Source organism: Phalaenopsis equestris, unplaced genomic scaffold (genome assembly GCF_001263595.1).
Source record: "Phalaenopsis equestris unplaced genomic scaffold, ASM126359v1 Scaffold000232, whole genome shotgun sequence".
NCBI classification, from domain to species: Eukaryota; Viridiplantae; Streptophyta; class Magnoliopsida; order Asparagales; family Orchidaceae; genus Phalaenopsis; species Phalaenopsis equestris.
Genome location: NW_018164674.1, coordinates 87,626 through 114,766, shown reverse-complemented (window position 1 = coordinate 114,766; position 27,141 = coordinate 87,626). Strand labels below are relative to the sequence as shown.

General features: G+C 35.7%; 1 protein-coding gene across 1 annotated transcript in view; it reads left to right on the top strand.

Moving 5' to 3' along the window:
* LOC110023803 (alpha-mannosidase-like) overlaps positions 1 to 27,141 on the top strand; it is a 92,796-nt gene that overhangs the window by 41,636 nt on the left and 24,019 nt on the right. Inside the window, exons 16-20 of the mRNA XM_020723396.1 lie at positions 18,716 to 18,935; positions 19,051 to 19,187; positions 20,176 to 20,244; positions 20,318 to 20,377; positions 20,505 to 20,576. Of these exons, the coding sequence (XP_020579055.1) occupies positions 18,716 to 18,935; positions 19,051 to 19,187; positions 20,176 to 20,244; positions 20,318 to 20,377; positions 20,505 to 20,576 (558 nt within the window). The remainder of the gene's footprint in view (positions 1 to 18,715; positions 18,936 to 19,050; positions 19,188 to 20,175; positions 20,245 to 20,317; positions 20,378 to 20,504; positions 20,577 to 27,141) is intronic.

Sequence of the window (27,141 nt, the reverse complement as noted above, 5' to 3'; positions counted from 1 at the left end):
CCAAAACCCCTACATTAGCTCCTCTACTCCTTTCTAGATCAACCAGACTTCTGCAGTGAAGACTATGATTGGTACAGGCAAAGTGGAAGTTGCCAATCCCGCAACAGATTTCCAGCCTTTGTGACAAATCCTAGACAACATTCCTGTATCTTTTTCTTTCTAGTGGAAATCTCAGGCTCGCAACTCATTGTTGTTGGTCGACTTTCTCTTTCTAGCGTAAGTCTTGAGCCACCGCCAGTGAATAGGACTCCCACAAGGCAACAAAAAAAAGAAGACTTCAGTTTTTGCTCTGCAACTGGTGCTTCGCTGCAAGCCTTTCTCAGCAGCAAAACTCCAGCCATTCTCTTCAGCAGTCGGTACAACAACCCAACCCTTCCCTACAGCAGCCGAAACAACAACCTTTCTCTGTAGTAGCCAAAACTCTTCTCTGCAGGCAGTCCTCTGCAACAACTTCAAGTTGCATCCTGCATAGCCATAGGAAACTCCTTCCTATGCAAACAAGAATTATGTCAAACTCCCAAACACTTCTCACCATGCAAACCATTTCCGCAACCTCCTTCTTCGTTGTTCTTACCTGCAGGCTTTCTTGCAGTTTTTTCTCTTGCTGTCGGATCTCCTTCCTATCAGAATCAAACTTCCCTCCTATAGTCGGACCTTCTTTTTTCTAGTCTGACTCAAGAAACTTTTATACTAGCAGGGATTTTCTCCAATAGTGTTTCAGTGTCAAAATCCTCCCTGTCGTCCCCAGCTATCCTGGACGCCATCTTTGGTGTCAACTCTTGCTCCCTCTCCCCATCGAATTTCTTCCAACTACTGTCAGGTTGCCAGTCGTCTCATTTTCAGATGTCCTTTGCGAGTTATCGCTTTTCAACTATCTTCCACAAGAGTAGTTGTTGTCTTTCACCGAAGCAATTAATGCCTTCACTTCCTTTCTCCATTGTCTTTCTTTGTCGTCTTCCTGCATGCCCTCGGTTGACGCTTCTCCCTACAGCCGCCAGTATCATAATTCTCCTTACTGCCGCTAGGGCTTCTCTCTATACCCAACAACTTGCAGGCCTTCGCAACTAGTTTCCAACTTTCTTGTCTAGCAGATATTCCTCACCTCCTCCAGCAGTAGAAGCAATGTCCAACTTCCTTCCTGCAACTGGCACCAGCCCCAAATATGCATAAGGTTTATGACCAAGTGCCGATGAAGAAATCAAGTTTTATTTCGAGGATTAATTATGAATCACACCAAGGAATAACTTAAAGTACTGTCTCCTTAGATGTAATTCAAAACAACCCACTAATCTCGTGATACACCAATATAATATATCCTTATCCCATCTCAACAGTAATGGAAGATTTAAAACTTGGATCATAAATTTAGGAGCCTCCAATCATATGACCAAATATATCAATATTCTAGTCAACTATCAAGATGCTTTTATATCTAAATTGGTCAGATTGCAAATGGATCACACTAGAAAATTATTGGAAAAGGAGATGTAAAGTTTTCTTGGGATGTTACTCTTTTTTCTATTTTGTATGTTTCACAGTTGGACTAAAATTTAATTTCACTCAGTAAACTTTTGATATGAAATGTATAACTAAATTTCTTACATACTCTTGTGAATTTAAAGTGATAGAGCAGGGAAAGTCATTGACAGTACTAAAATGCATCAAGGCTTATACCTGTTTATGGAAACTCTCTCTAAACACAAATTATCTCACCTTCATTTTATCTCAAATTTGCGGGTCAGTTGAGTCTACATTTGTCGAAAAACAGATTGTATTATTATATTATCACCAGGGCTATCCTAATTTCAATTATGTTGCAAAGTTGTATTCTCATTTGTTCAAGCATAAAACCTGTTCTCAAGGAAAATCTCTTTCTAAACACAATTTATCTCACCTCCACTTTTATCTCAAATTTTCGACTCAGTTGAGTCTATATTTGTCGAAAAACAAGTCATATTATTACATTATCACCAAGGATATCCTAATTTCAATTATGTTGCAAAGTTGTATCCTCATTTATTTATCCATAAAACCTTTTGCTTTTATCAATATGAGATTTGTTAATTACACTGCAAATAGTTACCCATTACCTAGTATAAACCCTCATATCCTCTTTTTCATTATTCACAATATTATTTGGGGACCTTCAAATGTGAATGATATTGGAGGAGGAAGCCCAAGCCGCAAAAAGAAACAATAATTTTATTATCAAAATTTAGAGGTTACAACAATGACTCTTCAACAGAAAATAAATAATAACAAACACAAAACATAGGAAGACATAAACAAAGACCTCAAAAGTATATCCTAAGGGCGGTGGTGATTGGCCAGGTGGATCTGGAGGCTTGGTACAATAAGGGTGAATGCTGGAGAGGGGCCGACAAAGGTGAAAGGTAAACTGGTGGAGGGAGGCAGTAGGATAGGGCGGCGGGAAGGTCTGTTGGGCGACTGGGAGGTAGGATGGAAGGTTAGGTAGCAAACTAGGAAGGTGGAACAACAACTGGGAAGGCTTGTCGACACTTTTGAATGGAGAAGTGTAGTTAGCAATGGGAAAGGTCGTGGAAGTGTGGCTGGTGAGGGAAAACAGTAGCCAGAGGAGCTGCCATCAAGTCGACGGGTCGGAGGAGAGGATAAGGATTGGGGAAGGTAAAAGGTAAGGATACAACACCATCTTGGAGTAGGATACAACTGGAGCACAATCGTCTCCTTATTCACAATATTATATGGGAACCTTCAAATGTGAATGATACTGGAGGAGGAAGCCCAAGTCGCAAAAGAAACAATAATTTTATTATCAAAATTCAAAGGTTACAACAACGAATCTTCAATAGAAAATAAATAATAACAAACACAAAACATAAGAAGACATAAACAAAGACCTCGAAAGTATATGCTAAGGGCGGTGGTGATTGGCCAGGTGGATCTGGAGGCTCGGTACAACAAGGGTGAATGCTGGAGAGGGGCCGACAGGGGTGAAAGGTAAACGGGAGCAGGGACGCAGTAGGATAGGGCGGTGGGAAGGTTTGTTGGGGGACTGGGAGGTAGGATGGAAGGTTAGGTAGCAAACTGGGAAGGTGAGACAACAGTTGGGAAGGCTTGCCAACACTTTAGGAGGGTGCATAGTGAATGGAGAAGTGTAGTTAGCAATGGGAAAGGCCGTGGAATTGTCATTGGTGAGGGAAAATAGTAGCTAGAGGAGCTGCCACCAAGCCGATGGCTCGGAGGAGAGGATAAGGATTGGGGAAGGTAAAATGTAAGGATACAACACCACCTTGGAGTAGGATACAACCAGAGCACAATCGTCTCCTTAGATACTACCTTTGAAAGGGGAAACCAACTACACTAATGAAATCTGAAAGAAGAATATACACAACATAACCTTAATCCTCATAAACAAGCATCTAAATAGACTCCAACTGGAAAGACAGAAAATGGAGGAAAATGGGCTGGCGTAATTGTTGCTCGCTCGATCTGGGCTAGACGTAAGAAAGGTAAGGAAATTTTGGCAGTGACGCCCTCCCAGATGCCACTCAATGGTACGAGACCCTCGCCCCATGCTGCTCTGCCTTGGTTCTCTTTGGACCGGTATTTAAATGAACTGGACAACCTATTCTGTGGCCATCACATGCGCGGGAGAGCCCCACATCCACGTAAGTCTCCTGGGATTGGAGAGCTTTGACCTCATTTGTCGAAGCTTCTAGTTTATCTTCAATCATAGTAACATCTGGATCCTCATTGTACGAGGTCGTCCCCTAGTAGGTCGATCATGCCGGTGTTGTCATTCCGGAACACATTCTAGTAGAATAGATAGACATTCTCTTTTGACACATCTTGAGCGCGAGCTTCATATTGAGGAGGGTTCTCACAATGCAACTCACGAGCTCTTACACTTGAAATCTTTTATTTCCACTTCTCGTGTCCAGCGTGTGGTGTTGAGTAACAAGTATGCGAGGAGAACTCAATTCTGAGATGAAAGCAGTGATAGGTTGTCTTTCACTAGCGACTACTTAGGTGAGAAATCTTCTTCAGTGATAGAACCTGGATCCTATTGAATAATTTTTATCCCTCTTAGGCTCCTAAGACACATTTTAGAATTGTGGTTCAACCCACGCGTTTGAAAATTTGTTGAAGCGTGCCTGCTGAGCTGAGTATAACATCTGAACTGCGCATTGTAATGGTCTAGGCATCAGACATAATGGCTCCTCTTTGGACATGTTGGACCTCCCACTGTAGGGGCAACTCAGGAGAGGATCTATAGATCTTAAACATCTACCTTGCTCTTGTCTGCGGGGGCCCTATGTCTGATGTTGGCTCCTCATACTCGTAACTGCATTGGTCACTTACAATGAAATCGATTGGAGTCTCTTCTTTGAGCTCAACTGGGACTAAGTGTAGCTTGTCCTCCTCAGCTGGAAACGTATTCTCCTCGTTTATGTTCTCACCGTCTTCAGTGTCTGTGGTTTCTTTATCCAACTTTTGATGATGTCTTACTCGGTGAGGTAGATTACTCTCTTGGTTGTGCATTCTGCTTCAGCATGTTCAAATCTGTGGCAACTTGCAACATTTTTTGGTTGTGACAGACTTGCGGATTGGTTTCTCTGGATTGTAGTAAGGGGGGTTGTTTGGTGCTGCGGTGACTTCACTTCGAAAGCTAAAGTATGTAACTTTTGGCGATAATAAGTTGGTTGGAATTGACGTTGTGTATTCTGCTTCATCTTCATATCTTATCATTTCCTCCTTTGACCTTTCGGATCACGGTCGATTGGATTTCATCTTCCATGCCCGTTATCCACTACTGAAGTCGGCGGATCTCTCACCGTATCTCCTCTCAGGAAGGCTCTAGCATTTATCTCAGTGGTGACATGGCTAGGGTTTAGAGTTGGAAAGTGAGAAAGGGTCAAAATTTTAATTTAGGGTTGTTGGTTTTGAAAATCAATAAGAGGAATTGAGGGTTAGGTCAAAATTTCGGTTATGGTTAGGAAAATGAAAGAAAAAAATTTTGTGGGGGTGACTTGGAAAGGGTGAATGTTGGGAAACCCTAGGATAGAACTACATGAACTTTCTCTGATACCAAATGATACTAGATGAGGAGTCCAAATCATAAAAGAAACAATAATATTATTACTGAAATTTAAAGGTTACAATGATGACCCTTCAACAGAAAATAAATGTTAACAAATATAAAACACAGGATAATACAAACAAACACCTCGAAAATGTATCCCAATGGCGGTCGAGGTTGGCCCAGTGGATCTGAAGGCTTGGGAGAACAAGGGTGAATGCAAGAGATGGGCCAACTGGGGTTAGAAGGTGATTTGCAGCAGAAAGGCATCAAGTTTGGGTGGCGGGAAGGTCTGTTGGGTGACTGGGAGGTAGGATGGATGGTGGGATCAAGCTGGGAAGGTGGGACGCAGCTGGGAAGGCTCCCTACACTTTAGGAGGGTGTGCAATGAGTGGGGAACCCAAGTAGCAATGGGAAAGGCCGTGGGAGTGCGGCTGGTGAGGGAAAACAACGTTCGGAGGAGCTGGCAGCAAGCCAACCACTAGGAGGAAGAAAGGATAAGGATTGGGGAAGCTGAAAAGGAATGATACAACATCACCTTGGAATAGGATACAGCCGAAGGACCAACACCTCCTAGGATGCAACCCTAGGAAGGGAAAAAATAACTCCACAAACGAAATCCAAAAGAAGATTACACACATTATAACCCTAATCCTCTTAAACAAGCAGCTAAATGGACTTAAACAGAAAAGACAGAAAATGGTGAAGGGGATGAAGGAATCGTCGCTTGCTAGATCTGGGCGGGATGTACGAAAGAAAGGGAATTTCGACAGTGACGCCCTCCCAGATGCTGCTCAATCGTGCGAGACCCTCGCACCAGGCCGCTCGACCTGGATTTACCTTGGACCTGTCTTTAAGCAGACCAAACAACCCGGTCTGTGGCTATCACCCGTGTGGGAGAGCTCTGCACTCATGTGAGTTAAAGCTTTAAGTGAGGTTAGATTAGTTGTCTCATTTATTGACAATCACATTAAAACTACATAAGTATTCTTAATGAAGGAGAAATATGAAACAATCTAAATCTTCTAAACGTTTCATAACATGATTTAAACTCAATTCCAATATAAAATTCAGATTCTCAAAACTGATAATATAATGAAATATTTTTATTTTGTCATTGGGTCATATCTTTCAGAAAATAGATTTATTAATATGAGTTAATGTATTGATACCCTACAACAGGATGGGATAGCTGAGAGAGAATAAACATCTCTTTGAGGTTTCTTGCTCAATTATCTTTTGTGGGGAATTTTTTACAGTAATTTATCTTATCAATTGAATGCCTAGTCGAGTACTTAACTTCTAAACACCTCTTCATGTTTTGATTGTTACTTATCTACATATCAGAGCTTTTCTTCTACTATACCACTCAAAATCTTTAGGTGTGTATCCTTTGTTCATGCCCATTCTCAAAATCACACAAGACATGATCCTAGATTTATCAAGTGTATTTTTCTTATGTATACTACCAACAAATAGGGGTATAAATGCTATTCTCTTGCTACAAAAATATATTACAATTCCCAGAATGTCACATTTTTTAAAAATCAATTCTACCACCCCATATTTGATTTTCAGGGGGAGATTACAAATGAACGTCATTTTTGGGATGCACTTGATGACACTTGCACACCCTCACCACCTACTCTACCTAGCACTCCTCTAGTTGTGGATGTCCAACCGACACAATGAAACCAACCTAAAGTCCAAAACAAAGAACTTCATGTACACACAAGAAGGAAGAAAAGCTTTAAGCAGGTGAAAGGCAACTTGCAAGGACAAAACTACTCTAACCAAAACTAGAGTTTACATTCACCTGAAATTTTGGGTAATGAGTTTAGTACTCATGAGTTATCCCTGTCCTTTTCTGATGTTGGTGACATGAAAAGTTACACTAGATATCCAATTTAAGAGTATGTAGCTTATGAGAAGCTATTCCCATCATACAATGCTTTTGTTTCTAACCTTGATTATATGCACCTAAATCCATTCACATCTTTCCTTAGGAGAGCCATCAAAACATATCCTAACACACTCTTGACCGATATTATTCTTTCAACACAACAGTTAGTGATTTAAGCATCATAATTGTCTAAGGTGGAAAGATCATTACGTGCCCCTAACTGATATTCTCCTATCGGCGCAGCGATTAGTGATTTAAACATCACAGTATAACTGTGATGGTAAGCTCTGTGTATTCACTCCTGAACAATATTTTCTCGTCGGCACAACAATTAATGATCTAATATCACAATTGTTTGGGGTGGTAGTAAAAAATTTTCACGTGCGGGTACACTGGCGCCCCTCCTTATACCATTAAGGAGTGAACTTTTCTTAACGTGCACATATAAGCATTCATATCTAAGTTATTTTATTCTTTCATATCATACATTCTTTTTTGATGAAACACTTTACATATGCTTACTAATGAATAAGTGCACATTTGTTGACATCAAAATAACATTCACTAGTATAATAATTTCATAAATAAATCATTATGTAACCAATTATATATGATTATTTTCTAAAATTCGTGTAATGATATGCTATAAGATTTCTACTTACAGCTACAGATCATGCAATAACCTAATATATATAGACACCTCTTCTATAAGATCATGCAATAACCTAATATATATAGACACCTCTTCTATAATTTAATGTCATTCAATGGTCTTATAGCTTTACTAGAAATTCATTGTGTATCTATTTAATATGCATATTATCTTATCTACCAATATGAAAAAAATGTTATAACCTATATCTCATTGAATAAAACTTAAATGGAGCATCAACAAAATCAAGTATGCATTTTGAAATAATACTAATAGTTGAGTTTCAGAATGTACTTACTCACCTTAATTTCCAGGAGACCTCTTTATTTGCTTAATCCTCCAATTTAATTTATTGTCAATCTTTTATCTGTCTCAATTCTGAAAGCCTCTCTCCACACTTCTTAATTGAATAACCTTTTTTTAGTAAAATTAGTTTAATTAATTTTATCATTAATTCAAATAATAATATAGGCTTTACAATTTACCTTATAATCTTTTACATGGATCTCCTATACTTAACACGTAAAATTTCTTGCTAACCTCCTTGACCTCTATTCTTCCTCTTTCCGCGTACGGGAAGTTCGCATCTCCTTACACCAATAAATCATGAATTTAATATCTCCGATTATGATATTAAATACACTTAAATTCTTACATTTGGATAAAAACATATATAACATTTTCTTAATTAACCACTAAAATCTTAAACTTACCCGATTTAATCCTTCGGTTAGCGGCTCTTCTCGCACTCATGAGCTCCTCTCCAATACCAAAACCCGCGATCTTGATCTTCATTCTTACCTCTTTTCCTCCTCTATAGAGCCACACACTTCTTCCTCCTCTGACTTCTTCTCATTCGACCGGCTAGGCATGGGCTTCCTTCTCACAAAACGACGCCAAACCTAAGCGCAATCTATTGCTTCCTTATTCTCTTCCTCTTCTTTGCTAAGATGAGCCTATTGCGAGCGGAGTTGCTTCGACACCGACTCTACTTCGTCACAGACACGAAGCCTCTACTTCCTTTTTTCTTGGCTTCTTTTGGCACGTCTGCGGTGTTTGTCCTCTTCATGCAAACACCCGTACGCATTTTTGATTCACTTCGTTTAAGGTTTCACATATGCCCCCTATCTGCTGTTCCTTCATGAAGTAAGTCACCCACAACTCTTCTTCTTCCTCCTTCTCAGTTAGGGGCCACCATTCTTCTTCTGTTCTTCTGTACAGCTTTGTCTCCTCCTAGCCTCTCTCTCTCGCCTTCCTTCTCTCTAATGCTCTTTCTCTGTACGATTGGTTCGAATGAGGTATATGACTCTTAAGTTTTAACTGAAGAGTTGCTTCTGTTCGATTATTTACATTTATTATTATTATTATTATTTTTTTAAAAAAATTCAGTTGTTACAATCTTCCCTACTTATAAAATTTTATCGTCGAAATTCATGAATTTCTTACAAACAAAATATTAGTCAGATTAAACATTTTCTATCCAAAAATCTTCAAGAAAGCCTAATTATTGTAGAGTGATAACAACAACAACAACAACAACAACAACAAAGCCTTATAACTCCAATGTCTGAGATGAGATAATTCAACTGAATAATTTTCATAAATTTGAAACATAAAAACATAACTAAAATAACATTATGCTTCATAACTAACACAACACTTCTAAAATGAAAGTACATAACTAAACACAAGATAACTAGAACAACATACAATTGGCAGAGTGCTCCATTATATTGTACCAGCATTTACATCAACAACATGTTCTTCATCTTTTTGTTGACTTAGGGAATAGAATCTTGGTTGAATATTCTGCCTTGATTGCTCCTTACAAGTCACAATATCAGCTTTGTCTTCCTCTGTTATCCACTCCTGAAAGCAGATCTCTCATGAAAATTTCTCTGATCCTGAGTTAGGATTTGTTGTGGATCTCTGAGCAGAATTAGGATAATTCCTTATTTAATGTCCAAGTTGCCCGCATAAATGATATTCCTTAAAATCAAATAGTTATTCACCGTGATGTTGCTTCTCACACTAAACACGAAACTCTATTATGTTGCTGCCAACTTGGCTAATAACTCCATCAACACACGACTTCATCTTTTTTCCATTAGACTCTCCAGAATAAATTGTTTTTGGCATTTCTTCCAATCACTTCTTGTGCATGTCCTTATGCTTCTGAGTCTGCTGAAATCAATCTGCATCGCCTAGCTCTCTCCACTAGAAATAAATAGTCTTTGATCTCAAGTGGCACTAGTGGCTGCCTGATTGAATCCTTCAATCCAGAAATAAATCTTTGATATTTCTCGACACATAGTAAACTCTGTTTCGTACTGCATAACTGATCGATCTCACTGCATCAACATAATGAATTTATTCTTCATTTGTCTTTTGACTGACAGTGGTACAAACCAATTTTTGAATGTTCTCACGAACTCGCCCCACTGTACTAACGGGGCCGAGATCGACCACCAAAAATTGCCAGCTTCTCTCAGCTTCTCCCTCAAAGGCAAATGTGGCAAGGGTAACTCTCCTCTTTGGTGGACATGTCATGCTATCAATGATTTTCATCACCCTCAACCGCCAGTTTTCAGTTTCCACTAGCCATTCTACTCCAGAAAACAGAGGTGGTCTCATTTTCTGAAAGAGCTTCAAGTAGTTCTTTGCCGGTGCTCCTACACGGCTACTGGCTTAAGGCTGGGTGTTCCTAATTATCTGCATCATTACAATCATCATCTCAGCAAAAGCATCAACATTAACCGTAACATTTTGGAGTACATCAAATTTAACATCATCATCATCCCTGACCTCTACCTCTGGATCATTCATTATTTTGAAATAATAACAAAATAAATTAATCTGACAATTAAAATTTTAATTTCTATTATTTATAATTTAAGTCAATCATCATAATGACTCTTTCATTAAGATTAATGTTATTTAATCTAAACCTTTTCTCTGATATCATTTTTGTCACGACCCGGTTTGAGGTTTAGAATTAACTAAGACGGGAACAATAAGTGAAAAAAATTGTCTCTAGTATTCAAATTCTATCACCAACGGTTAATATTAAAAAATATATTAAGAGCTGCTGAAGAAAGTAATTAAAATTAACATGTTGAAATTTGTACCTTTTCGATTGTTGTTCTCGCCTTATAGACACATTTGATTATATTTTATTCATTTTGCTCAAAAGCTTAAAACCTGAAGAATATTAAAATCATATAATGAGTTGTCTAAAGATAACCCCATAAATAATCATATTTCTAAATTACAGTAATCTAAAGAAAAGAATTCAATATGAATGCTAGTTTTTCATATATTTGTAAGAAATTTTGGAATATTCTAATCTTTCATATTTCTATAATAAATCTTTGAATATATTAATGCATGTATCAATGCCCTTTTCGAAATGAAAATATTCTAAACTTCTACATGGATTTATTTTTACTATAATCTTAACTTTACTTTTATTGTATACTATTAACATTCACTTTTTTTCTTAGGAGCACCATGAAAATATAGTCTAACATAGCCCTGACTAATATTATCTCGTTGACACAACGGTTAGTGATCTAAACATCACAATTGTTTAAAATAGAAACGCTTATCACCCCTGACCGATATTCTCCTATCGGTACAACAGTGAGTAATTTAAGTATCACAATTGTTTGGGGTGGTAAATTCTGTCTACTTGCCCCTAGTCGATATTCTTCCGTCGGCATAATGGTTGGTGATCTAATATCATAATTGTTCGGGGTGGTAGAAAAAATCTGCGCGCGCGGGTACACTGTCGTCCCGTATCTATATCATTAGCGATGAAATTTTCTTAACATGCACATACAAACATTTATATATAAGTTGTTTCATACTTTTTTATCTTATATTCTCTTGTTATGAGAAACTTTACATGTATCTACTAATAAATAAGTGCTCATTTAATGACATCAAAATGACACACTGGTCTAATAATTTCATAGATAAATCATTATACAACTGATTGTACATGACTTTTTTTTAAACTTCTTGTAATGATATGCTATAAGATTTCTTTTTGAAGTTGCAGATCATGCAATAACCTAATATATATGCATCTTTACTATAATTTAATGTCATTTAGTGGTATAATAATCTTATAAGAAATTCATTGTGTCTATTTAATATGTAGATTTTCCTGTCTACTGATTTCGACTTTCTATATAGATGTTTATTGCGATGTATGCGATGTATGCTTAATTTTCTTAATAGTGATTCTTATTTTACAACAAAGTTAAAAACTTAATCCAAAGTAAAAGCTAGGTAAATTTTCCACTATGAAGAAAAATAGAATACAGTTATAATATTTAAATATGAGATACTACACAAGTATACGTATTGTTACAAGTAATATAGGACTTTTTGATTAAGCCCTAAATGTCGAACCCATAGGAAAAACTGATAATATGCACTTTAGAAAACTAGAAAGTTTAGATAATAAAATTCCTACTTAGCAAAATATTTTTACTTAAACTTAAGATACTATGATGTAGAAGCTCGAGATGTTGAAGCAGCAGAACTATTTGAAATTCCTCCTCTCCAGGCAAAAATGAAATGATTTGAATAAAATCTCACATTCACACTTGTAATGGGCTTAAGAGATTGCAAAATCTCTTCCCAGTTATCAAATCTAACTCCAGCCTGCTCGTATAAAGAAAAAATCAAGGTTGCAAATCCCAAACCTACAGTAGTAGCGGCGACGACAGAACTGGTAATACCATTATAAATCAAAGCTCCAATGTCGATGGGCTTGAACTACTGGATACAATAGTTCAAAGTTGTTCGATCACGAGTCACACCACTAAGATGATTGGTAGGCAGCAGACAAGCAGAAATAAAATAGTGTCATGTCCTTGCAGTGGCATCCAACTTCGAAGTGGAAAAGTTAACTCTCCTTTCATTTGTAATTTTCCAAAGCCCCCTTCCTGAAGTCAAAGATGAAATGATCTCGTCTAGGTCGTCCTCAGTAGGACTTCGAATAAAAACATAAAGTGCTCGGGGGCAAGTGATAAAACTAGTTTATTACTTCAGGTGAAAAAGGTGCTGACTTTTCGCTCATCATGACTCCTTTAGCTTCGGGGAGATTCACATAGAACCCCCGCACCATAGAAATCACTGCTATGACAGAAAAACAACAGAACTGCTCCCACTGGTGGTGAATAATCATATCTTCTACAGCTCCTCCCAGACTTTTAAAACAACGCTCAGGAATCAACTTCCTCGATTGCAGTGCATCACTGTATCGATTATGAGCGCTAGTACTAACAAATTTGCTTGAATCGAATTGGGACTTTCATTTGATCCTCTTCATTCTTGGTGTCATTTCTAAAAAAATTATATAAAATTCATAATAAATTTTAAATTGAACTCTAAATTACTAAACTTAACTCCTAAAAGCTTAAACTACCAAATTCATACATTTTTCATAGATTTTTCTCAAATTTTTACTATGAATAGTGATTTTCCGGTAGCTCAAGATTATGCTCAAAATACATGGTGAAAATAAAAAATTTTTACATAGAAGTGAATCTCTTACCTCAAGGATCTCTTACCTCAAGAGAAGTGAATCTCTTACCTCAAGGATATCAAATCTAGTAATTTTTGCTCCAAACTACTAATAAATCTCCAAAATAGGTGTGCCCTAACTTCAAAATAGCAAATACCCGAGGAAGAAGATGAATGCGAGGTGCGAAAATGGTGTTTTTTAGATAGAATCGTCACTTAGGGTCTGTTTGGGGCAGATGTTGATTATTTATAATCTGCTGATATTCTGATAATCTGATAATCTGCAGATTATCATAATAAGTTGACTTGCTATTTGGGGCAGCTTATTCAAAACAACTTACTGACAGCTGCTATTGGATAAATGACCATTCATTGACAGTTGTTTTGCAGAATAAACTTCATTGATTTAGAAAGATTAAAAGTAACTGGTTGATCATTGACACGCATAATTAATTCTCATTTCTGCACATCTATCATTGTTTTTTCTGTAGCTAGGAAAGGTCTGCCCAAAATGATAGGTTTCTCTTTATCTTCCTCCATATCTAGCACAATGAAATCAATAGAAAAGATAAATTGATTCACTTTCACTAGGACATTGATTCACTTTCACTAGGACATCTTCTATAATTCTTTTAATATATGTTATTGAACAATCTGCTAACTGCAAAATATCAGTAGTTGGGGTTATTTCTCCTAATTCCAATCTTTTAAATATTGATAATGACATAAGGTTAACGCTTGCACCTAAATTACATAAAATTTTACCATAAAATTTGTCTCCTATTGCACATAGAATTGTGAAGCTACCAGGATCTTTAAGCTTTTCAGGAAGCTTTTTCAGTGGTTGTTCCTATTGCACATCAGTGGTTGTTCCAGTTTCCCAATGAGTTTACTTGGTTGTTCCTTCATTGTTGATTATTACCACCCAAAGTATTATTCCAATTAAAGTTAGGATGATTCTTCTAACATGGGTTATAATAGTTTGAATATGAATTATTCTACTTGTTTATGACATTCAAAGTTTCTAATGATGCTTGAGAATCTACCATTTGCCGACCCCACATAGTGGGATTAAGGCTTTGTTGTTGTTGTTGTATGGAAATTAGTTGAGAAAAATTCATTCCAAATTGGTCTAACTTCCTTGAAATTACAACTTGATTTGCTAATATAACAAAAACACCAGTTTCATAAATATTGACTACTTTCTTAAGATTTATTCTTTCAGAAGGTCATTAAAAATTATTTATAGTTATGTCTTCAATTAAAACATAAGCATCATTAAATGGTTTTGACATCAATGAACTACCAACAGCTGCATCAATAATATATCTAAGAGAGCTAGCTAATCCATTGTAAAATGTTTAAATTATTAACCAATCTGGTATAGCATAGTGTGGGCACTTTCTTAAGAGTACTTTAAATCGTACTCATGCTTTATAAATAGATTCCTCTTCAAACTGATAAAAAGATGTAATATCATTTCTAAGCTTTGCAATTTTTTATGTTAGAAAATATTTAGCAAGGAATTTCTGCGTTAAATCACCTCAAGTTCTGATAGATCCAGGTGATAATAAATGTAACAATATCTTAGTCTTATCCCTGAGTGAGAAAGGAAATAATCGAAGTCTTATAGCATCATCTGATACATCATCATACTTAAATGTAGCATATAATTCTAGAAAAATTGCAAGATGTAAGTTTGGATCTTTCGTTAGTACTCCCCCAAACTGATTATTGGATATCATTTGGATAATGGCAGGTTTAAGCTCAAATGAATTAGTCACTACAGAAGATTTTTGAATACTATAATGAAATTCATCCACCGTAGGATTTGCATAATCTCTTAAAGGTTTAAAACCTTAAACATTTTGATTATTTTGATTTATCATTTTTTAAGATTTTTCAGTACTTATATTTTAATTTTTCTAATAGTTCTTTCTAATTCAGAATCGTAAGACACAAATCCTGTGGAACCTGAACTACACATACATTACTATAAAACATAAAATAAGATATAACAAAATTAAAACACACAAAGAAGAACTTAATATAAAAACAACATTACAATATTCCTATAATAAATCTTAAATTTTAAATAAGACTTTATAAAAATAGACTTTATAAAAATAGAAATTATAAAAATAGAAATTTTGCTTTCTAAAAACCTCTTTTGAAAATTTTGTAATTTTCTCCGACAACAGCGCCAAAAACTTGATCCCGACTTTCTATATAGATGTTTATTGCGATGTATGTGATATATGTTTAATTTCTTTAATAGTGATTCCTATTTTGCAACAAAATAAAAAACTTGATCCAAAGCAAAAGCTAGGTAAATTTTTCACTATGAAGAAAAGAAGAATACAGTTATAATTTTAAAATATGAGATAATCCATAAGTATATGTATCATTTTCAAGTAATATACGATTTTTTTATTAAGTCTCGAATATCGAACTCACATAAAAAACTGACAATATGCACTTTAGAAAACTAGAAAGTTTAGATAACAAAAATCTAACTTAGCAAAATATTCTTACTTAAACTTAAGATACTATAATAGAAATGAAAATTTGATTCTTTTTGTAATTTTTGATAATTGAAAATAAAGTAAACAATTAATTAACTTAACTAAATATTCGCAAGATGAACGCAATATAAGTAAAATATGTTTTTCCTTGTCATGAATCAGTAACAAGTTAAGAAATTCTATTGTAGAAGTATTCTAAATGTGTTGTGTCAAATATGAGCAATAATATTCTTTACTCTTGCTAGAGATGCTATAAAAGACATTGGATAATCTATAGTTTGAATAGTCTTGAAGACCGGTTAGATAGGGTTAGATAGGGAAGATACTAGCTCTCACTCTAGAGTTCATTTTTCTCCCTTCAACTGGGGGCTAACATCTCATATCAAAACTTAAAATTATAAATCAAATTGAGGGTTTTAGTCTGTCACTCTAAAGTCCTCTAATTCTAAACATATTAAAATTTATTTATCTATTTATTTGCACTCAACTCCATGAACTACATTTTCATCCACTGAATCAAATGTGATTTTCTAATATGTGATTCTTACCATTTTATGTGATTCTTACCATTTATTGACTGAGACAATATCATCTCGGATCTTATATGTTCTCGGTATTGGTATTAACATCTTAATTGACCAAATCAAGAAGTAAATGAAATACAAGGTTTCAAATCAACACAACTTCTTCCAAGATTGAAGTATAATACTTTACACAACTTTCTTTCAACACTTAATCACTTATCATTTTAAGGAAAAAATAAAGAAAACTAACTCAGAATCCATGGAGAAAATACAACCATGCATAAGTTTAAAAGTAGAAATCATGCACACAAACAAGAAATTTAAATTAAAATCAAATGTAGTCATAAAAATAAACTCTTATCTCAAATTTTTTCCACTAAATGTCTTGAAATTCCTTTGAATTATCTTCCTTCACTCCCAACACAAACTAAAATTTAAAATAAAATAAAAGGTGGCCAACGGCGGCGGCGGCGGCGGCAGTTACTTGGATGGATGATGGCTTTTGGATGTGTATTGGCCTCTTCCTTTGATGATCCAAGTCTTCTTTAATAAAAATCTAAGGGGTGTTTTGGTGTCTCTTCAAAATGTGTCTTTATTCAATGAATCTTCTAGAAGTTACGCCCTTTCAAAAGCCAATTGAATGAATTTTCTTGTCCATAGGCTATTTTCTACGTTTTTACCAAGGGTTTCTTCAAAACTTCTTAAAAAATTTGTCTAAATTCAATGAATCATCAAATAACTACTTCTAACGCTTAAGTGCAAGGTACCTGGCGCTTAGGCGCGGCTCTCTCTGTATAACTGGTGCATAAACGCTAGTCCTAAGCTCTTAGGCTTCTCAGTTCATTTTTGCTCCAAATTTGACCATTTTTCACTTCTTTTACAATTTATCATCCATTTGATTTTACCTGAAAGAGACACAAGACCTTTTCGTTAAAGCGCAATATCTCAAAAATACGTATAAAAATGTATATAAAAAGTATATTTTAGGTGTATCATCTACCAATATGAAGAAGTTACTATAATCTAAAGGCCCGTTGGGCCGCTTATTTGGTGTGGTGCGTTTTGAAAACACTGGCAGAAGCGTTTGGTTACTATGACGCTGCAACTTATCCTAATAATTCGTTAATAATTCATTTTAAACATAGTCGTGGGTTCGACTCTGCGGTCCGCATTTCTTTGCGTATGCATTTCCCCCTTGCCCCCTCGACCCCGTGGCTCCCTCTCTTGTGTCTCATCTGCCCTAGGTGCCTCTCTACCTCTCTAGCACTTCTCTTAAGCCTCTCACGCGTCTCTCTCGTGCTTTGCTCGAGCCTCTCACGCGCATCTCTCTGGTGGTTGCCTTTCTTCTCTTCCTCTTCCCTCCGATCTCTAGTTATGGAATAGCCTTCTTTTTCAAATTTTTTATTTTCTCATTTGCAGTTGTTGTGAGAAGTTTGTGATATTTGTGATTTGTGACTTTTAATTTGCGATTGCGATTTGAATCTTGCAAAAAAATGAAAAATGTTGAATGTTTTTCTTATCTCCAATTCTTTTCTGAGTGAGAATTTGGAGAATGGATGAAAGAGTGAGTTTGATTTGTAGATAAGAATGTTTTGGGTGCTCTTGCATGTAACCGGATGAAATGTTGAATATGGGATGGCCTTCTATCATTGCCTCCACTAATTTTTGAGTGCGAATTTAAAAAATGGATGAAAAAGGGTGCTTGATTTGTACATAGCATTACTTGCCCTGATTTTCCTCAATTCAAAATTACATATAATTTTTATTTTTTTGTTTGAGCGAGAATCTGAAAAATGGATGAAAGAGGGTGCTTAATTTGTAAATAGCAAGTTTTGGGTGCCTTGTATGTAATTGCCTCAAACGAAAAAAATGGGATGGGGTTTTATCACTACCTTTGCCTTTGATGTTTGAGCGAGAATTTGAAAAATGGATGAAATAGGGTGCTTGATTTGTAAATAGCATTGTTTCAGGTGCCATGCATGTAATTGTCTCAATTCAAACTTATGGATTTGATGTTTGTGCGAGAATTTGAAAAATGGATGAAAGAGTGATACCAAATGGCCTCTTTGCTACTGAATGTAACCCCAAAGGATGCTACATGTTTCTACGTTCTCATTTGGATAACTTAAAGAACGTAGCATGGCAATGTTATTTTAATTGTATTGCTGCCTAGTTGTTCAGTCTTACTTTATTATGGAAGATAACCAAAAGCTGGATAATATTGAGTACATAATTGACGATTCCTTCATCATTTTTCCCAATGACTCGCTCAATGGCTTCACGCAATGTACATCAATTCCAAAGATTGTTTTTCTCTGAATGCCTTAAAAAATAGTCTGTTATTTCTTTTCTTTAGTTTGTCAAATTTAACTAATACATGGAAAGCTCAAAAGTAAATTACTAATTTATTACCGTTTAATAGTTTTGTTATTTTTACTTCTGGGATATATTGGAAATAAGTGGTTCTATCTGTAGTTTTTTTGTCTTAACTTGTTTTTCTACTTCCGTTAGGTTAATGATGACCATCTGGTTGTACGGGATGCAAATGGAAATGCTATTGTGACTCAATTCATTGAGATAGAAAATAATACCATTAAGATTAGAAATTTTTATGTCAAGGCATATCTAGGCGAGTTGCCTAAAGATACTCCAAAATATTGGCTTGTATTTGAAGTATTTGTGCCACCTTTGGGATGGAATACTTACTTCATATCAAAAAAAGCCAAGCAAGGTGAATTCCTGAACGTTGATTTACGCTGTAGAATTTCCATCATTAGTTTTAATATTTTTATCAAGTATTGCAGTTATCATTTATATTAGTTTATCTAATTAATCTCTCACAACAGCCTTCTATGCATATGGCCATAGTTCAACTATATCAACACCAGATAATGATACAGTGGAGATTGGACCCGGGCCTCTTAAAATGGCCTTCTCATCAACTTCGGGACAACTGAAAAGAGTGGTGAATAGCAGAGCAGGAGTAAGTAGTTTTATATGCTTCAATTGCTATCTACAGCGAAGATTTTATCATGTAAACTATTTTACTTCTGCTACACGTACTTGATAATTAACTACAGACAACTAGTTCTCGATGTAATTTTTGAACTTTTGCAAATTTGGGTGACTGAGAAACAAGCTTCGGCAATGGGAACTGTAGTGGCAATTCATTGGTTATTGTGCTTACGGTTAATATCTTTTGGCTGATGTAGTCACTATCTAATATTCCTTTCATTCTGATGTTTTGTTTTTCACTTTTAATCAATTCATATTTTGTTTGTGTGCTTGCTAATTTGAGTATGTATTCTAGTGGAACAAGGTCTTAGTTTGTAAAAAATCTTTTCCCTTTTAGGAACATATAAGTATTTCTGACAAAGTAAAAAAATCTAAGAACATTGATATCTCGCTTTCTACGACTTTGATAACTTTTTCCTTGTGCCATTTACGTTGATTTACTGCAAATATAGAAGCATTTGATCCCACTGAAGCTCAATTTGATAACATTAAATAACTCCTTATTTGAAATATCAAAATTTTGCTTTGGCATTTCTAAATTGAATTGCATCCAGGGATCAACTATCTAATAATCTGGTGGATTCTCATTATCTAGAATGTTTTTAAAGAAATAAAACTTGTAAAATGTCATGAATATGGCCACATACACGCCTGCTTACATTATGCAACTTTATCCCTCTAAAGTTTCTATGCAATTTTATTTTAATGGGACAAAATAAAAACTGATGCCTTTTGCATTACAAGCCAAGTTTTTTGGTATTCTGTGGCAACGTCTTAACAACTTTCTCCTCCCATTCTTTGGTATTATATGTTTGATACAATTTCTTTAATTCCTAGAAAATTTGTCAGACCAACTTTAGGGTTAATGCTTTGAATAGATTTATGGTTAAATTTTATTGCAAAACTGAAAGTTCTGTTTTGTGCAGTATTTTAGAGCCTTTTGTTTGATTGATTAGGTTGACTTACCCGTGCAACAAAGCTATCTCTGGTATGATTCTAGTGAGGGTGATGTTGAAGACTCGCAGGTAATTAAATTTTATCAGATCTCTGAGGTGCAAAAGTTCGTTAATTTCTTAAAATGAATACTGTTTCTATTAGGCCTCTGGTGCTTACATTTTCCGGCCTAATGGTGCTCCTCCTTCAGCTGCTTCAAGATCGGTGATGATTCTTGGTTACCTTAGATCTCTCATTCAGTGTGCTTTCTTTTATATGTTAAAAGATATAATCAAAATGCTTATTTTGCACATTTGTTGAGATATTTCTATTTGGTATCTCTTAATTGTAGGTAACTCTGAAAGTTTTGAGGGGACCCTTAGTTGATGAAGTCCATCAACAGTTTAATTCGTGGATACATCAGGTGTGCTAGACCACTTCTCTATTAACTTAATAAAATTCATGAAACGTTAAATAAATTCATATCATGGATTACTTCCTATATTTTACAGGCTTGGCTATGAAAATTAAAACATTATTGCAGGTCCTACAATATTTTGGTAATCAAAATGATGTTTTTGGCATTCAGAGCTTTGTTACCATCATGTTGACAAATATTCTTGATTGCGTTCAAGTGCTTAGCTATTGCAAATATGAATATTATAATGGTGTTGACTATTACGAAAAGCGGAGGCTGTAAAAGTGGTTATATATAAATTTGATATTTTGGTTCTTGAAAAGAAAAGATTCTAATATAGAGAAAAATAATTGATGATAGAATGCGTGGAAGAGATTGTGAAAAAGAGATGAATGAACTGCTTTGGAGGATAGGAGCAAGAAGTAAAAAAAAAGAAGTAAAGGAGGGAGCTAGATGAAGGAACAGATATCTCAAACGGAATACTAGAAGAAACTCTTTCGTTATTTTATTATCAACCATTTGAATTAAATGATAATAGGCACACTAATAATAGTTCCCATTCAAAATCACTAAATTTCCTTTGAGCATGCAAAAAAAAAGAAAATCATACTAAAATAGTACTATATGACAAATGATGTTTAAACCACTAGAAATTAAAATGTCACATTGAGTAATATTGAAAAAGTACAATGAATCAAGGCTAGTGATGGAGGTAGATGACTTGCATATATCATTTTGATTGTGATTGCCAGCAATGCTAGAAATTTTGGTTATTTTATTTGGCCCATTTACGGTGATCTTTGTTTATTTATGGTGGAAAATTTTCCTGTCAATAACAATTGTAACTCAAGTTGTTAAAATATGTCAGGCTTTCTATTTAATTTTGCTTGGAATAGTTATAAAGTTTATGTTGTAGAATAGCAGGTGGTTGGATCTCGTCCATAGGCTTTATTTTTGGTTTGAAAATAGTATGAAATTTTGTATATGTAGACCAATTTTAGTCATCACTTTGTTTTACAGTTTTTAATTGTATTCTTGTAGTTCATGTAGTTTGTGGATCACATTGGTTTTTGTTGGGTTTTATCATGGTTGAGCAAAGTTCAAAAGCGGCTAACTCCCAATGATACCTCATTTGGTTCAATTGTCTTGGTGCATGATATTCAATGAGGTTGAAAAACCTTTTTTTTTTTTATGGGGAACGATTGTCAATGTTGAGAGCTATCATGTGAGGAGATTGCTAAGACGCATTAGGCTGTGGATTTTATTCCACATCGGAAAGTTGAAAGTATTTTGATATAAAAGTACCAAGTGGTGTGCCTCCTCCATAGTCTTAAGCTTTTGAGTTATAAATGAATTTTATCATTAGTGTGTCTAACTCAACATTGAATCCTTAACCATTTGATTCAAACCTTATATTGCATTTTCTTTGACTCTTTTATTTATCTGATACCGCACATTTAATCCCTTTACACATTTTGTCTCGAAATTGTATGGCAATAAGGTGGGGAATCAACTGTCTGGATACTTTTAAGGACTTTTTTTAGTGACTCTTTGGTTTAAAAGTGAGCTGAAGTTGGCAAGTTTACTATATAATCAATTTATTTTTTATACTTGCTATTTAGATTTTTCGTTAGTTTTATCATTACTCATCTTCTTTCTTTGGTACTTGGACTACTAGTGTCACGAATTGGTCTAGTAGCTTCAAATTGATCAAGTTGAGAAGAGTGGTTGGACGGTATTAACATTTTATTACTTTTAACATTTTTTCAGAACTTCTAATATATATAAAGTTGCTAAGTAACCACAAAATAGTCTACACATAAATCAAAAAATTCAGAAAAAATGAGTCTGTAAACAATATCTCAAACCAACATATAATAATATATCAGTACCCAGAAGAAGTAATACAAAGGTACTACAATCATAGTACCTATCAACAGTAGTCTTCCTAAGAACTATTACCTCTCGTCAAATATATCAACTTCAGTTTTTCCTTTCCTGTAAGCAAATAATTAAATTCAACAATATATTGAACAATTACAGACTTAATATGCATTAATTTTATATGTAAATGCTATGCATGAATTATAAAAAAAATGTAGTTCATACTTGTTGAAACTATAAGCAGCAAGAACAACAATAAAGCCTTAATCCCACTACGTGGGGTCAGCTAAATGAATCTTTTTTCCTTCATTGCGTCCTATTTAGTGTTCATTGCGTCCTATTTAGTGTCATATTTTCATTTAGTTCTAATAAATTAAGATCATTTTTATTCAATTAGCCCAAGTCTTCCTAGGTCTACTTTTACCTTTCTTAACATAATCTGAATCAACAACATGTACTCTCCTAATTGGATCATCAGATGGTCGATGTTTAATGTGACCAAACCATCTAAGACAACATTCTCTAATTTTGTCATTCTTAGGGTCTTAAGTCTTGCTGCTATGTTCGTCATTTCCTGTCATTGGAGCTAAACCAATCCTATCACGGATATATTCATTTCATATTTTGTCTCTAAGTGTAAAGCCACTTATCCACCTAATCATTCTCATCTCAGCAACACTTAACTTAGTATTATGCTTCTCTTTTAAAGGCCAACATTCAGTGCCATAGAGCATTGTATGTCTCGCCACCATCTTATAAAATTTTTCTTTCAGTCTAAGAGGTACTTTTCTATCACACAAAGGGCCTGAAGCATTCCTACACTTCAACCAACCAACTTGAATTCTACTCTTAACATCCCCATCTATAGCACCATCGCTTTAAATAACAAACCCGAGATATCTAAATCGTTCAATCCTTTTAATAATTTGATCACCCAATGTTACACTTCTGTCACTAGAGCTACTACTACTGAAATTACATTCCATGTATTCAATTTTAGTTCTACTCAAATGAAGGCCTTTAGACTCTGTCGGCGGGGAAAAGTGGGGGGATGGTTTGGTTTGTTTGTTTGGGGGAGTTGCCCGTAAGAAGCTGTCGGTCACCGAAATTGAAATCCCGTCGCCCGCCTCGGAATGACGTATAGGTTTAAGTATGAAAATCAAAGTGACCCCATATTTTTCATAGTTTAAATGAAAGAGCGTTTTACCTCAAATCATGTATCTATCCTGAGGGATAAACACAAGACTTGAGGATGAGACTCGATTAGATAAACTAAGATATATATGACATCCGTTTGGTCTGCGAAACCATTTTATTTGCCGACAAATTCCCCTATTTAATATGAAGAATTAAATAGGGTTTATTTTAAGCTAGGTTCAGAAAAGCTTTCTATAAGGGCAAGCCCCTATAGTTAATTACATCTTAAATGACCGAAATAACTTAAGAATACTCTCGATAAAAATCAGGAAAAATTATCTTTAAGCACTTCAAAAGGATAGGACTTTTCAATGAAATCGGACAAATAGGTGTGCAAAAGGGAATGGTTCAAACTTGGAACATTTATTACAGGATCCAAAGGAACAAGAACTAGGGGATGCCACAGATCCAGAGGAGATCCTCGGTGGCTTCCCAGTCTACCCTATGGTTTGACTTCAGTTTCGAAGAGGAATATTTAAATGTTTTATCCTGCCAGTTTTATTTAATTAGGGTTTACATTCGTGTGAAACGCTCACACAAATAGCCTGGAAGATGTGAGGATTTAGATCGTAATGAACGACAGTCATGGAATCCTAAAACGAGTTAGGGCTTAGATCGTACAGCAGAGCTACACAAATGCCTAACGAAAAGGTTGAGGATTGCGAACAACCTCGAAATTCTATGGATTGTTGTTTTAATTCTAGGAAAAGAATGATTTAGCTGGGGAAGACATGTTATGCTGTTGAAGATGGTCGTGCTACCCACCGCGCTAACTCCAAGCTCCTTGTCGTGACGAGTTCAATTTTTCTAGTTATAATGTCAAATCAAACGACCCTATGGTAATAGTCCTCTAAACATCCTATAGGGAAAGGAGACATGTTTAAGGCTATGTAATATAAAAATGTGCAGTACAGGGCAAGTAGTAGAGAGCACAATAAAAGAAACAGTGTACATGTCATACATGACAATAGCAAGTATAGTAAAAGGAACAGTATAACATGCTTTATAGAGCGGTAGCAAGTACAGTAAAAGTAACAATATAACATACCTTACAGAACAATAACGGGTAGAAACAAGAATAATATAACATGCTGTATAGAACAGTAGCAGGTAGGAACAGGAATAGAATAACATTCTATAAATTTAAAACGAACCTGTACGCCCGTGGGATCCACTGTTTCTTAAATATAACAAGCTGAAATATATTGCAAAAAGCGAAATCTGGAAGAAAAGCCATCCGGGAAATCCGAAGAAAAGTGTAATGACGACTCATGACCGAAAACTTGAGAAAATCAACGAGAAAAAGACTCAAGTAAACATCTTCAAAAATCTCGGAAAAATCTTGAAGAAACGAAAAGAAACACAAGTGCTCTGTCCAAATCTTCGATAAAACAAAAAGTTCAGGTAAGGGAGACCGCAAACACTTGTGTAGGGCTAGGCTCAGATATATGTATATGCAATCGAGGGTCCACGAAGGCTACTCGGTCACCCGAATGTATAAAACCCGCCACTTTTCTAGAAGCAGGGTTGTAAACGAGCCGAGTTTGAGCGAGCCCAGACTTGGCTCGTGTTCGGCTCGTTCGAAGTAGTTCGTGTTCGAAATCGGCTCTCGTTCTAAATAGGCTCGTGAATAGTGTGTTCGTGTTCGGCTCGATTTAAATATTCGTGTTCGTATTCGGCTCGTGTTCGGCTCGAAATTGACTCGTTAAACTAAAATAGAGAAAAATAGATGTAAAGTGTGAGATTCGAATCTGGATCAAATCTATACAAAAGAAGACACTAACCACATTGTCACATGAGGTGTTATGATTTAAACTTAGACATAAATGTATATAATATGTTATTATATAAATAATGTATGTAATATATTGTTTTATAAAAAGTTATATATATATTTTTTTCGAGCCATTTCGAGCTGAACACGAGCGAACAAACTGTTATTCGTGTTCGGCTGTTCGTGTTCGGCTCGTTAACATTTCGAGCTTAAAATTTTGTTCGTGTTCGACTCGTTAGGCTTAACGAACGAGTCGAACATGAGCTGCTTAACGAGCCGAACACGAGCTGTTCACGAACAATGAGCCAAATTGACAGCCCTATCTAGAAGTGTGTCCTGAACCTCATCTAGAGGGCTACTTCTCAGCCTAAACAGGTATTCGTCAGACGGACAATCAATTTTAAAATGTATTTTTAAAATTTATGTTTTTGACATGCACACAAATTTTAAACATGCAAAGAAGAGTATGTTTTTGCTTGAAAAGGGTTTATCAAAACTTATTATATTTATTTATTTATTTTTTTAGAAATTTTCGTTGTCCACAAGTCGATTACATTGTCGGGTGTGGGACTGTCAATCATCTGAGGAGGTTCGAGCCAACTCCCGCTAGACTTATGTCGGTGAAGGATACCATATCCTATTGTTCATCAAATGTCTGGATCTTGATGTTATAGGATAGGGCATCTTTCTGCTCTATCTTCAGTGTGTCTTTATCATCAACACCCTGTGCCCCGAAACAAACTACTTGCGACATTGCTTGGTGGTTTCACGTATAACAAAAGGCTATACGTGGACACTTATGCATGAAACATAAGCATCGAAAACCGAACCAAGAAGCAAGGAAAGAAAAGAACAAAAATGGGGTGAGAGAGAGGAGATATTGATCCATCTAAAACATCGAAAAGGAGAATGGGTCAGCTCTCAAAATCTCCTGTCGAAAAGACCTAAAAAAGTAGGACCCGAGGTCTTTCCTAACAAACATAAAATGTCACTTTGCGCTGATTTTTCAAACCCCAAAGGCGTAGGCTTAATCAAATCAACCAAATGCTCTCCCCAAATAAAGCTTGCAAATCTTCCCAAGATCCCAAAGTTGATATCAAAATCTTCCAACTTCCAAATTAATCCATAGCCTCACATATCAAATTAGCATAAAATCTTCCCATAAAATCAAATAAATGCTCACGACTGGGGTTACTATAAAGAGATAAACAACAGGTAAGGCTCTCGGCCAGGGCAACAAAAAGGAAAAGGGGGGAGCTATTAAAGCTCACGGCTAAAGAAATCCAAGGCCAAAAGAGGCTCACGGCTAACGACAGCAAGGGACATCTGCTAAAGCCCACGACCAAAGACAACCCAAGGCACAAGTAAGGCTCACGATTAAAGCAACCCAAGGCACAAAAGAGGTTCACGGCCAAGGCAAACCCAGGGCACAAATAAGGCTCACGGTTAAAGCAAACCCAAGGCACAAAAGAGGTTCACGGCCAAGACCAAAGCCAAGACACGAGGCAAGGGGAAGGGAAGGCTTACGGACTAGGCTGAGTCCAAGCAATGAGGCAAAGTCCACGACCTAAGCAAAAGCTAAGTTTTCATAAACTCAACACCCAAATCTTCCCAAAATAAGAAATCGAGCCCACTCACCAAACTAGCTCTCGGGTAGGGCCAAGAACAAGTAAAACCACGCCCTACACCAACTTTAAATCATTTGGGGATAAACCC